General features: G+C 51.2%; 1 protein-coding gene across 1 annotated transcript in view; it reads right to left on the bottom strand.

Annotated features, from left to right (window-relative positions):
- Positions 1-13,491, bottom strand: part of mtmr12 (myotubularin related protein 12) — a 49,443-nt gene that overhangs the window by 3,033 nt on the left and 32,919 nt on the right. The window contains exons 12-15 of the mRNA XM_084177426.1: positions 10,681-10,853; positions 9,882-10,058; positions 437-595; positions 38-297 (exon numbers count right to left, since the gene is read on the bottom strand). Coding sequence (XP_084033552.1) covers positions 38-297; positions 437-595; positions 9,882-10,058; positions 10,681-10,853 — 769 coding nt within the window. The remainder of the gene's footprint in view (positions 1-37; positions 298-436; positions 596-9,881; positions 10,059-10,680; positions 10,854-13,491) is intronic.

Below are 13,491 nucleotides of genomic sequence, written 5' to 3'. Positions count from 1 at the left end.
TTAGGGGAAGTCGCTCTCTCCCTCTTTGGGCAGGTACCTCTGCATCCAGACACGTATGGAGGGCCCGTCCAGGCAGGGGAGAAGCAGACCGTGGTAGTCCAGAGGTTTCGCCTGCCATGCCTCGTAGAACTCCCTGGCTGAAGAGGAGGTCTGAGGGGAGTCTGAGGGAGACAGCATCCAGCGACTGATCCTCTTTACACGGAGGATTTTCTTTAGGCTGTCCGCCTCGTCTTTAAAGAAGCCTTTCTTAGGGGGGGTCTTGAAGGCCGAGCTGGGCAGGGACAGTTGGCGCAGGTGCTGGAAGGTAGGAATAGAATAGTTTTTTTGTTTTGTTTTGTTCGAGACAGGTTCTATTTGATCAGCATAATGTTGGAATATAATAAATGGACAATAATACAGTTGAATGGAGTTGGAGATCGAGCGAGAGAAAGATTACCTTGGGCCTGTGTGATTTCCTCACAGACTTGTCCTGCTTGGGCTTCTCGGCATACAAAGGGTTAGTGAAGAGATCCTGTGCCTTGCAGTCAAACTGCACCGACCAGTCCCACACTGTAGGGCAGTTCAATGGGCCTCTTTGTGTGTGGGGCGACTCGGCCTGCCAAGACAAGCAAACACAGTCAGGCTGGGTGTGAGAGGGTGTATGGGGGGGGGGGGGGGGGGGCATACTGTATGGGGGGGGGGGGGGGGGGGGCATACTGTATGGTACAGGCTGGGTGTGAGAGGGTGTATGGGGGGGGGGGGGGGGGGGGGGGGCATACTGTATGGTACAGGCTGGGTGTGAGAGGGTGTATGGGGGGGGGGGGGGGGGGGGGGGGCATACTGTATGGGGGGGGGGGGGGGGGGGGGGCATACTGTATGGTACAGGCTGGGTGTGAGAGGGTGTATGGGGGGGGGGGGGGGGGGGGCATACTGTATGGGGGGGGGGGGGGGGGGGGGCATACTGTATGGTACAGGCTGGGTGTGAGAGGGTGTATGGGGGGGGGGGGGGGGGCAAACTGTATGGTACAGGCTGGGTGTGAGAGGGTGTATGGGGGGGGGGGGGGGGGCAAACTGTATGGTACAGGCTGGTGGGGCTGTTTACCCTTTTGGAGAATGGCGGAGGGAGGACAGGCTCATTGGAACGGCTGGGACGGTAATGGAAACGACGGTCACTGTTCAATTCATTCAATTCCAGACGTTACAATGAGCCCGTCCTCTGATTTAAAATGACACCAGCCTCCACTGGACCATGGGGGTACTGGTGTAACACAGCTAGGAGAGACAGGGTCTGACGTCCAGACATCTACACTACAGGGTGACACAGCTAGGAGAGACAGGGTCTGACGTCCAGACATCTACACTACAGGGTGACACGGCTAGGAGAGACAGGGTCTGACGTCCAGACATCTACACTACAGGGTGACACGGCTAGGAGAGACAGGGTCTGACGTCCAGACATCTACACTACAGGGTGACACGGCTAGGAGAGACAGGGTCTGACGTCCAGACATCTACACTACAGGGTGACACGGCTAGGAGAGACAGGGTCTGACGTCCAGACATCTACACTACAGGGTGACAGCTAGGAGAGACAGGGTCTGACGTCCAGACATCTACACTACAGGGTGACACGGCTAGGAGAGACAGGGTCTGACGTCCAGACATCTACACTACAGGGTGACAGCTAGGAGAGACAGGGTCTGACGTCCAGACATCTACACTACAGGGTGACACGGCTAGGAGAGACAGGGTCTGACGTCCAGACATCTACACTACAGGGTGACACAGCTAGGAGAGACAGGGTCTGACGTCCAGACATCTACACTACAGGGTGACAGCTAGGAGAGACAGGGTCTGACGTCCAGACATCTACACTACAGGGTGACACGGCTAGGAGAGACAGGGTCTGACGTCCAGACATCTACACTACAGGGTGACACGGCTAGGAGAGACAGGGTCTGACGTCCAGACATCTACACTACAGGGTGACACGGCTAGGAGAGACAGGGTCTGACGTCCAGACATCTACACTACAGGGTGACACGGCTAGGAGAGACAGGGTCTGACGTCCAGACATCTACACTACAGGGTGACACAGCTAGGAGAGACAGGGTCTGACGTCCAGACATCTACACTACAGGGTGACACGGCTAGGAGAGACAGGGTCTGACGTCCAGACATCTACACTACAGGGTGACACGGCTAGGAGAGACAGGGTCTGACGTCCAGACATCTACACTACAGGGTGACACGGCTAGGAGAGACAGGGTCTGACGTCCAGACATCTACACTACAGGGTGACAGCTAGGAGAGACAGGGTCTGACGTCCAGACATCTACACTACAGGGTGACACGGCTAGGAGAGACAGGGTCTGACGTCCAGACATCTACACTACAGGGTGACAGCTAGGAGAGACAGGGTCTGACGTCCAGACATCTACACTACAGGGTGACAGCTAGGAGAGACAGGGTCTGACGTCCAGACATCTACACTACAGGGTGACAGCTAGGAGAGACAGGGTCTGACGTCCAGACATCTACACTACAGGGTGACACGGCTAGGAGAGACAGGGTCTGACGTCCAGACATCTACACTACAGGGTGACACGGCTAGGAGAGACAGGGTCTGACGTCCAGACATCTACACTACAGGGTGACACGGCTAGGAGAGACAGGGTCTGACGTCCAGACATCTACACTACAGGGTGACACGGCTAGGAGAGACAGGGTCTGACGTCCAGACATCTACACTACAGGGTGACAGCTAGGAGAGACAGGGTCTGACGTCCAGACATCTACACTACAGGGTGACACGGCTAGGAGAGACAGGGTCTGACGTCCAGACATCTACACTACAGGGTGACACGGCTAGGAGAGACAGGGTCTGACGTCCAGACATCTACACTACAGGGTGACAGCTAGGAGAGACAGGGTCTGACGTCCAGACATCTACACTACAGGGTGACACGGCTAGGAGAGACAGGGTCTGACGTCCAGACATCTACACTACAGGGTGACACAGCTAGGAGAGACAGGGTCTGACGTCCAGACATCTACACTACAGGGTGACACGGCTAGGAGAGACAGGGTCTGACGTCCAGACATCTACACTACAGGGTGACACGGCTAGGAGAGACAGGGTCTGACGTCCAGACATCTACACTACAGGGTGACAGCTAGGAGAGACAGGGTCTGACGTCCAGACATCTACACTACAGGGTGACACGGCTAGGAGAGACAGGGTCTGACGTCCAGACATCTACACTACAGGGTGACACGGCTAGGAGAGACAGGGTCTGACGTCCAGACATCTACACTACAGGGTGACACGGCTAGGAGAGACAGGGTCTGACGTCCAGACATCTACACTACAGGGTGACAGCTAGGAGAGACAGGGTCTGACGTCCAGACATCTACACTACAGGGTGACACGGCTAGGAGAGACAGGGTCTGACGTCCAGACATCTACACTACAGGGTGACAGCTAGGAGAGACAGGGTCTGACGTCCAGACATCTACACTACAGGGTGACAGCTAGGAGAGACAGGGTCTGACGTCCAGACATCTACACTACAGGGTGACAGCTAGGAGAGACAGGGTCTGACGTCCAGACATCTACACTACAGGGTGACACGGCTAGGAGAGACAGGGTCTGACGTCCAGACATCTACACTACAGGGTGACACGGCTAGGAGAGACAGGGTCTGACGTCCAGACATCTACACTACAGGGTGACACGGCTAGGAGAGACAGGGTCTGACGTCCAGACATCTACACTACAGGGTGACACGGCTAGGAGAGACAGGGTCTGACGTCCAGACATCTACACTACAGGGTGACACGGCTAGGAGAGACAGGGTCTGACGTCCAGACATCTACACTACAGGGTGACACGGCTAGGAGAGACAGGGTCTGACGTCCAGACATCTACACTACAGGGTGACAGCTAGGAGAGACAGGGTCTGACGTCCAGACATCTACACTACAGGGTGACACGGCTAGGAGAGACAGGGTCTGACGTCCAGACATCTACACTACAGGGTGACACGGCTAGGAGAGACAGGGTCTGACGTCCAGACATCTACACTACAGGGTGACAGCTAGGAGAGACAGGGTCTGACGTCCAGACATCTACACTACAGGGTGACACGGCTAGGAGAGACAGGGTCTGACGTCCAGACATCTACACTACAGGGTGACACGGCTAGGAGAGACAGGGTCTGACGTCCAGACATCTACACTACAGGGTGACACGGCTAGGAGAGACAGGGTCTGACGTCCAGACATCTACACTACAGGGTGACACGGCTAGGAGAGACAGGGTCTGACGTCCAGACATCTACACTACAGGGTGACACGGCTAGGAGAGACAGGGTCTGACGTCCAGACATCTACACTACAGGGTGACACGGCTAGGAGAGACAGGGTCTGACGTCCAGACATCTACACTACAGGGTGACAGCTAGGAGAGACAGGGTCTGACGTCCAGACATCTACACTACAGGGTGACACGGCTAGGAGAGACAGGGTCTGACGTCCAGACATCTACACTACAGGGTGACACGGCTAGGAGAGACAGGGTCTGACGTCCAGACATCTACACTACAGGGTGACAGCTAGGAGAGACAGGGTCTGACGTCCAGACATCTACACTACAGGGTGACACGGCTAGGAGAGACAGGGTCTGACGTCCAGACATCTACACTACAGGGTGACACAGCTAGGAGAGACAGGGTCTGACGTCCAGACATCTACACTACAGGGTGACACGGCTAGGAGAGACAGGGTCTGACGTCCAGACATCTACACTACAGGGTGACACGGCTAGGAGAGACAGGGTCTGACGTCCAGACATCTACACTACAGGGTGACACGGCTAGGAGAGACAGGGTCTGACGTCCAGACATCTACACTACAGGGTGACACGGCTAGGAGAGACAGGGTCTGACGTCCAGACATCTACACTACAGGGTGACACGGCTAGGAGAGACAGGGTCTGACGTCCAGACATCTACACTACAGGGTGACACGGCTAGGAGAGACAGGGTCTGACGTCCAGACATCTACACTACAGGGTGACACGGCTAGGAGAGACAGGGTCTGACGTCCAGACATCTACACTACAGGGTGACAGCTAGGAGAGACAGGGTCTGACGTCCAGACATCTACACTACAGGGTGACACGGCTAGGAGAGACAGGGTCTGACGTCCAGACATCTACACTACAGGGTGACAGCTAGGAGAGACAGGGTCTGACGTCCAGACATCTACACTACAGGGTGACACAGCTAGGAGAGACAGGGTCTGACGTCCAGACATCTACACTACAGGGTGACACGGCTAGGAGAGACAGGGTCTGACGTCCAGACATCTACACTACAGGGTGACACGGCTAGGAGAGACAGGGTCTGACGTCCAGACATCTACACTACAGGGTGACACGGCTAGGAGAGACAGGGTCTGACGTCCAGACATCTACACTACAGGGTGACACAGCTAGGAGAGACAGGGTCTGACGTCTAATGGATTCATATAGACCTATATTATTATGCAGTGTTGTCCCCTGACTGACACAATGACATGCAGATCATTATCATTCCTTCCTCCCATTCCTCCAGCCAAATCACAGCTAGTCCTTCGCAAATATGAGCAAATCAGCCATTCTATGCAGTATTCTATTATACACTGAACAGTGTGAAGTTAAATTCAATGTGTTGTATTGAGTAGAAGTGTGAATATCAGTGACATGTGCATCACGTTTAGAAAAGGGGAACAACTGTCGTGGGGACGGGGCGAACAGGACGCTAGGCCAATCAGCCGCCCCCCGAGGTATCGTGATACTACTCGCTATGTGAAAACTTGGCCTGGTATCATTAGTACAATGTTGCTATGTGATGACACTACTAAACTGTAGTGACTGTTCTAGTATTCAGTCTTATAGAACAGCATCATCCAGTCCACACAGGGGATCATCCAGTCCACACAGGGGATCATCCAGTCCACACAGGGGATCATCCAGTCCACACAGGGGATCATCCAGTCCACAGGGGATCATCCAGTCCACACAGGGGATCATCCAGTCCACACAGGGGATCATCCAGTCCACAGGGGATCATCCAGTCCACAGGGGATCATCCAGTCCACACAGGGGATCATCCAGTCCACACAGGGGATCATCCAGTCCACACAGGGGATCATCCAGTCCACACAGGGGATCATCCAGTCCACACAGGGGATCATCCAGTCCACACAGGGGATCATCCAGTCCACACAGGGGATCATCCAGTCCACAGGGGATCATCCAGTCCACACAGGGGATCATCCAGTCCACACAGGGGATCATCCAGTCCACACAGGGGATCATCCAGTCCACAGGGGATCATCCAGTCCACACAGGGGATCATCCAGTCCACACAGGGGATCATCCAGCCCACACAGGGGATCATCCAGTCCACACAGGGGATCATCCAGTCCACACAGGGGATCATCCAGTCCACACAGGGGATCATCCAGTCCACAGGGGATCATCCAGTCCACACAGGGGATCATCCAGTCCACACAGGGGATCATCCAGTCCACAGGGGATCATCCAAGATGGCGTAGCGGTGTGGTCATGTACTCTGTAGTCCGTGTAAATAGCCTTTTTTTTTTTTTTTTTTTTGGTCTCTTTCGTATATATTTCTCAATCACACTTTTCATCCTTCTACTAAGTCTACTTTCCTGCAACCCACCTCACCCAATGTGGAACGGATTCTATTATTTATTTTACACTTTTTATCCAGAACCTCCAGTTGAAACTAGCCAGCTAACTAGCTACTTGCTATTAGCCACCGTTAGCGGTTTTTACCATTGTCCGTGGCCTGCACTACCTACCAGCCAGCTCTAGCCTGGACTATTATCGACCAGTCTGCACAGCGCGCTATCGACTCGCTATCGACCAAGAACATATCGGATTTTCTGCCGGAATCACTAAATCACTGGATCTTAACACCGGATCATCGCAAATAGCTAGCTGCAACCGAATGGATGTTGTTGGCTAATCACCACCACGCCCTTAGCAAGCACCAGTTAGCCTTGAGCTAGCCTCGAGCCAGGCCCATCTCCCGGCTATCTACCTCTCTGTCAACCGGACGGGACCTCCTAGTGTCGACACGGAGCCCCGCCAATCCATCACGACCGGTCTGCCGACGTAATCGTCTGACGTGGTTTCAACAGGCTTCCCGTTGCGACGACCACGAAGATCCATCTGCTAGCCCCGGCCCGCTAGCACACGCAATCAACAGCCGTGCTTCTTGCTCGCCTGTGCTGTAGCAGCCATTCGAACTGCTCCCGGTCTCACCTATTTCTGTTCACTGGACCTTATGATCACTCAGCTGCACAGCTGATGCCTGCTGGACTGTTCCTTTACACGGTACTCCATCCTGTTTATCTGTTTAGCCTCAGCCCAAACTTTCGTCGCCATTACCAGTTGTTGTCTTAGCCCTCTCGAATAACACCTGTGATTGCTTTATGCCTCTATCCCATGTCAATATGCCTAGCCTATTGCTGTTCCGGTTAGTTCTTATTATACAATTTCACTGTAGAGCCCCCAGTTCAGCTCAACCAGCCTCAGATAGCTCCTTTGTCCCACCCACCATACACGCGGAGACCGGCTCAATCGGTGCCTCCAGTGATGCTATCTCTTTCATTGTTACCCAACGCTTAGGTCTACCTCCACTGTACTCATATCCTTCCATATCCTTGTCTGTACATAATGGCCTGAATCTATTCTACAACGCCCAGAAATCAGTTCCTTTTATTCTCTGTACCCAACGCACTAGAAGACCAGTTCTTAAAGCCTTTAGCCGTATCCTTATTCTACTCCTCCTCTGTTCCTCTGGTGATGTAGAGGTTAACCCAGGCCCTGTAGCCCCCAGTATCACTCCTACTCCCCAGGCGCTGTCATTTGTTGACTTCTGTAACCGTAAAAGCTTTGGTTTTTTGCATGTTAACATCAGAAGCCTCCTCCCTAAGTTTGAGTTATTCACTTCGTTAGCACACTCCGCCAACCCTGATGTTCTAGCAGTGTCTGAATCCTGGCTCAGGAAGGCCACCAAAAACTCTGACATTTCCATCCCAAACTATAACATTTTCCGTCTAGATAGAACTGCCAAAGGGGGCGGAGTTGCAATCTACTGTAGAGGTAGCCTGCAGAGCTCTATCATACTATCCAGGTCTGTGCCCAAACAGTTTGAGCTTCTACTTCTAAAAATCCACCTTTCCAGAAATAAGTCTCTCACTGTTGCCGCTTGCTACAGACCCCCCTCAGCCCCCAGCTGTGCCCTGGACACCATATGTGAATTGATTGCCCCCCCATTTATCCTCAGAGTTCGTACTGCTTGGTGACCTAAACTGGGATATGCTTAACACCCCGGCCGTCCTACAATCTAAACTAGATGTCCTCAATCTCACACAAATTATCAACGAACCTACCAGGTACAACCCTAAATCCGTAAACATGGGCACCCTCATAGATATCATCCTGACTAATTTACCCTCTAAATACACCTCCGCTGTCTTCAACCAGGATCTCAGCGATCACTGCCTCATTGCCTGCGTCCGTAATGGGTCCGCGGTCAAACGACCACCCCTCATCACTGTCAAACGCTCCCTAAAACACTTCGGCGAGCAGGCCTTTCTAATTGACCTGGCCCAGGTATCCTGGATGGATATTGACCTCATTCCGTCAGTAGAGGATGCCTGGTTGTTCTTCAAAAGTGCTTTCCTCTCCATCTTAAATAAGCATGCCCCATTAAAAAAAGTCAGAACTAAGAACAGATATAGCCCCTGGTTCTCCTCAGACTTGACTGCCCTTGACCAGCACAAAAACATCCTGTGGCGTACTGCATTAGCATCAAATAGCCCCAGCGATATGCAACTTTTCAGGGCAGTCAGGAACCAATATACACAATCAGTTAGGAAAGCAAAGGCTAGCTTTTTCAAACAGAAATTTGCATCCTGGCCAGGTCGCAGTTGTAAATGAGAACTTGTTCTCAACTGGCTTACCTGGTTAAATAAAGGTGAAATAAAAAATAAATAAATAAAATCCAGTCCACACTCTACTGTTTGGTAGAAGCAGGCTAAGTGTTATGTTCTGGTCCAGGCTGGTGTGCATCTACAGCAGAGTAGTTTGTAGACGGTCTACACAAACATACTGGATTGGTCATGTCTGTGTGTGTGTCTGTGTGTGTGTCTGTCTGTGTGTCTGTCTGTGTGTCTGTGTGTGTGTCTGTGTGTGTGTGTTCACCCTGAGTATGCGGTCTCTGTGTGTGTGTGTGTGTGTGTCTGTGTGTGTGTGTGTGTGTGTGTGTGTTCACCCTGAGTATGCTGTCTCTGTGTGTGTGTGTGTGTGTTCACCCTGAGTATGCTGTCTCTGTGTGTGTGTGTGTGTGTGTGTGTGTGTTCACCCTGAGTATGCCATCTCTGTGTGTGTGTGTGTGTGTGTGTGTGTGTTCACCCTGAGTATGCTGTCTCTGTGTGTGTGTTCACCCTGAGTATGCCATCTCTGTGTGTGTGTCTGTGTGTGTGTCTGTGTGTGTGTTCACCCTGAGTATGCTGTCTCTGTGTGTGTGTGTGTGTGTGTTCACCCTGAGTATGCCATCTCTGTGTGTGTGTGTGTGTGTGTGTGTGTTCACCCTGAGTATGCCATCTCTGTGTGTGTGTGTGTTCACCCTGAGTATGCCATCTCTGTGTGTGTGTGTGTGTGTGTTCACCCTGAGTATGCCATCTCTGTGTGTGTGTGTGTGTGTGTGTGTGTGTTCACCCTGAGTATGCCATCTCTGTGTGTGTGTGTGTTCACCCTGAGTATGCCATCTCTGTGTGTGTGTGTGTGTGTGTGTGTGTGTGTGTGTGTGTGTGTTCACCTTGAGTATGCTGTCTCTGTGGCTGTCATTGTTGAAGAGGAAGGTGGTGAAGACTGGAACATGGACGCTGTCCGACAGCACGGTCAGGTAGGTCTCTGAGAACTGGAAGGCTGGGCCATGCTGCTGCTGAAGCTGCCACACACACTCCAGGAAGAGCAGGAACACTGGAGACTGGCTCTGAGAGGACGGAGAGAGATGGACACGGTCATCCCCTATACACCACACACACTCCAGGAAGAGCAGGAACACTGGAGACTGGCTCTGAGAGGACGGAGAGAGACGGACACGGTCATCAGACTGGCTCTGAGAGGACGGAGAGAGACAGACACGGTCATCAGACTGGCTCTGAGAGGACGGAGAGAGACGGACAAGGTCATCAGACTGGCTCTGAGAGGACGGAGAGAGACAGACACGGTCATCAGACTGGCTCTGAGAGGACGGAGAGAGACGGACACGGTCATCAGACTGGCTCTGAGAGGACAGAGAGAGACGGACACGGTCATCAGACTGGCTCTGAGAGGACGGAGAGAGACGGACACGGTCATCCCCTATACACCAAAGTTGTGTTCTATAAGGCATATCGCAGGTCTCAAATCCTTGAATCCCCCACAGTCCTTGATTCTTAAAAATTCCTCGCCTCCTTCTCAAAGCTCATTGGAGGAGGATGTCAAGGGGAGGGACATTGGAGCCTCTCCACCAATAAGCTTTGAGAGGGAGGCGAGGAGAGGAATCAAGGTTTTGACAGCTTGTTAAAGTTTTCAGACAACAGAATAGACCTAAAACAGGACACAGATCCTACCTCCACCTTGTCCTTGAGGTGCAGATGGTTGGAGCGATCCAGGAAGGCATGTCCTCCTACCACCCACTCCTTCTGCACCAGACTCTGGAAGCCCAGAAGAGTTCTGTAGTAGGGGTCCAACATCAACTGGACCAGACTGGAGACCACACAGCACAGGTCCGAACCGCCCTCCTCTGGAACAATACAATACAATACAACTTAACACCACAGGTCCGAACCGCCCTCCTCTGGAACAATACAATACAACTTAACAGCACAGGTCCGAACCGCCCTCCTCTGGAACAATACAATACAACTTAACACCACAGGTCCGAACCGCCCTCCTCTGAAACATAAACAATGTTCCAGTATCATTCCTAACATTTATTCAACATCATTTAAGAGAAGTTTTTTTGCAGGACACAGCACAGGCCCAAACCACCTTCCTCTGGAACACAAACAAACGAATATTTAAAAAGGTAGACTCAGTGATATGACGTAGATGCAGAGAGTAAACAGCATACTGGGTCAATTTCTGCAACAACGAAGGAGTGTTGAAGGGAGAGGCTCAACTTCTCAGCTGTTTTGGTGCTCTGGCCACCACACTGTAAACATCAGATACTGGGTGTGACTGTGTGACAGCGATGTCTTGCATCTCGCTCATCTCAGTATCTCCGGTGCTGCTCGTGGCAACGTCATTTAGCTGAGTCTACCTTCAATTAATGTCATTGTTTTTATTGAACCAGGAAGATAGTCCACTCAGTAACTATTGCCACTGCTCTCCTGGGAGTCCATGAGTCATTACATTGTAGTCATTTAGCAGACGCTCTTATCCAGAGCGACTTACAGCTAGTGAGTGCATACATTTTTCATACTGCCCCCCCCATGGGAATCGAACCCACAACCCTGGCGTTGCAAGCGCCACGCTCTACCAACTGGGCTACAGGAGGACAAATGTTCTTAAGCAAAGTAATTAAAAAGACGTCAAACAAAATGTCAGGTCACAGGATCTGTGTGGCCAACCCTTGACAAATAAAATACAACCCTCCTCAAACAACTAGCAAACAATAACAAGATAACTAATGTAAAGCATACTGTGTCCATAATAAGTACAGTGGGGAGAACAAGTATTTGATACACTGCCGATTTTGCAGGTTTTCCTACTTACAAAGCATGTAGAGGTCTGTAATTTTTTATCATAGGTACACTTCAACTGTGAGAGACGGAATCTAAAACAAAAATCCAGAAAATCACATTGTATGATCTTTAAGTAATTAATTTGCATTTTATTGCATGACATAAGTATTTGATCACCTACCAACCAGTAAGAATTCCGGCTCTCACAGACCTGTTAGTTTTTCTTTAAGAAGCCCTCCTGTTCTCCACTCATTACCTGTATTAACTGCACCTGTTTGAACTCGTTACCTGTATAAAAGACACCTGTCCACACACTCAATCAAACAGACTCCAACCTCTCCACAGTGGCCAAGACCAGAGAGCTGTGTAAGGACATCAGGGATAAAATTGTAGACCTGCACAAGGCTGGGATTAGATACAGGACAATAGGCAAGCAGCTTGGTGAGAAGGCAACAACTGTTGGCGCAATTATTAGAAAATGGAAGAAGTTCAAGATGACGGTCAATCACACTCGGTCTGGGGCTCCATGCAAGATCTCACCTCGTGGGGCATCAATGATCATGAGGAAGGTGAGGGATCAGCCCAGAACTACACGGCAGGACCTGGTCAATGACCTGAAGAGAGCTCAGACCACAGTCTCAAAGAAAACCATTAGTAACACACTACGCCGTCATGGATTAAAATCCTGCAGCGCACACAAGGTCCCCCTGCTCAAGCCAGCGCATGTCCAGGCCCGTCTGAAGTTTGCCAATGACCATCTGGATGATCCAGAGGAGGAATGGGAGAAGGTCATGTGGTCTGATGAGACAAAAATAAAGCTTTTTGGTCTAAACTCCACTCACCGTGTTTGGAGGAAGAAGAAGGATGAGTACAACCCCAAGAACACCATCCCAACCGTGAAGCATGGAGGTGGAAACATCATTCTTTGGGGATGCTTTTCTATAAAGGGGACAGGATGACTGCACCGTATTGAGGGGAGGATGGATGGGGCCATGTATCGCGAGATCAGTAAGAGCATTGAAGATGGGTCGTGGCTGGGTCTTCCAGCATGACAACGACCCGAAACACACAGCCAGGACAACTAAGGAGTGGCTCCGTAAGAAGCATCTCAAGGTCCTGGAGTGGCCTAGCCAGTCTCCAGACCTGAACCCAATAGAACATCTTTGGAGGGAGCTGAAAGTCCGTATTGCCCAGCGACAGCCCCGAAACCTGAAGGATCTGGAGAAGGTCTGTATGGAGGAGTGGGCCAAAATCCCTGCTGCAGTGTGTGCAAACCTGGTCAAGACCTACAGGAAACGTATGATCTCTGTAATTGCAAACAAAGGTTTCTGTATCAAATACTTATGTCATGCAATACAATGCTACTCCTGTAGCCCATTCCAGCCTTGTGCAGGTCTACAATTTTATCCCTGATGTCCTTCCACAGCTCTCTGGTCTTGGCCATTGTGGAGAGGTTGGAGTCTGTTTGATTGAGTGTGTGGACAGGTGTCTTTTATACAGGTAACGAGTTCAAACAGGTGCAGTTAATACAGGTAATGAGTGGAGAACAGGAGGGCTTCTTAAAGAAAAACTAACAGGTCTGTGAGAGACGGAATTCTTACTGGTTGGTAGGTGATCAAATACTTATGTCATGCAATAAAATGCAAATGAATTACTTAAAAATCATACAATGTGATTTTCGTTGTAGATTCCGAA

The sequence above is a fragment of the Coregonus lavaretus genome (assembly GCF_964263955.1).
Source record: "Coregonus lavaretus genome assembly, chromosome: 14".
NCBI lineage: Eukaryota > Metazoa > Chordata > Actinopteri > Salmoniformes > Salmonidae > Coregonus > Coregonus lavaretus.
Note: the sequence above shows the minus strand (reverse complement) of the source record. Positions and strands in the feature narration are given on the sequence as shown.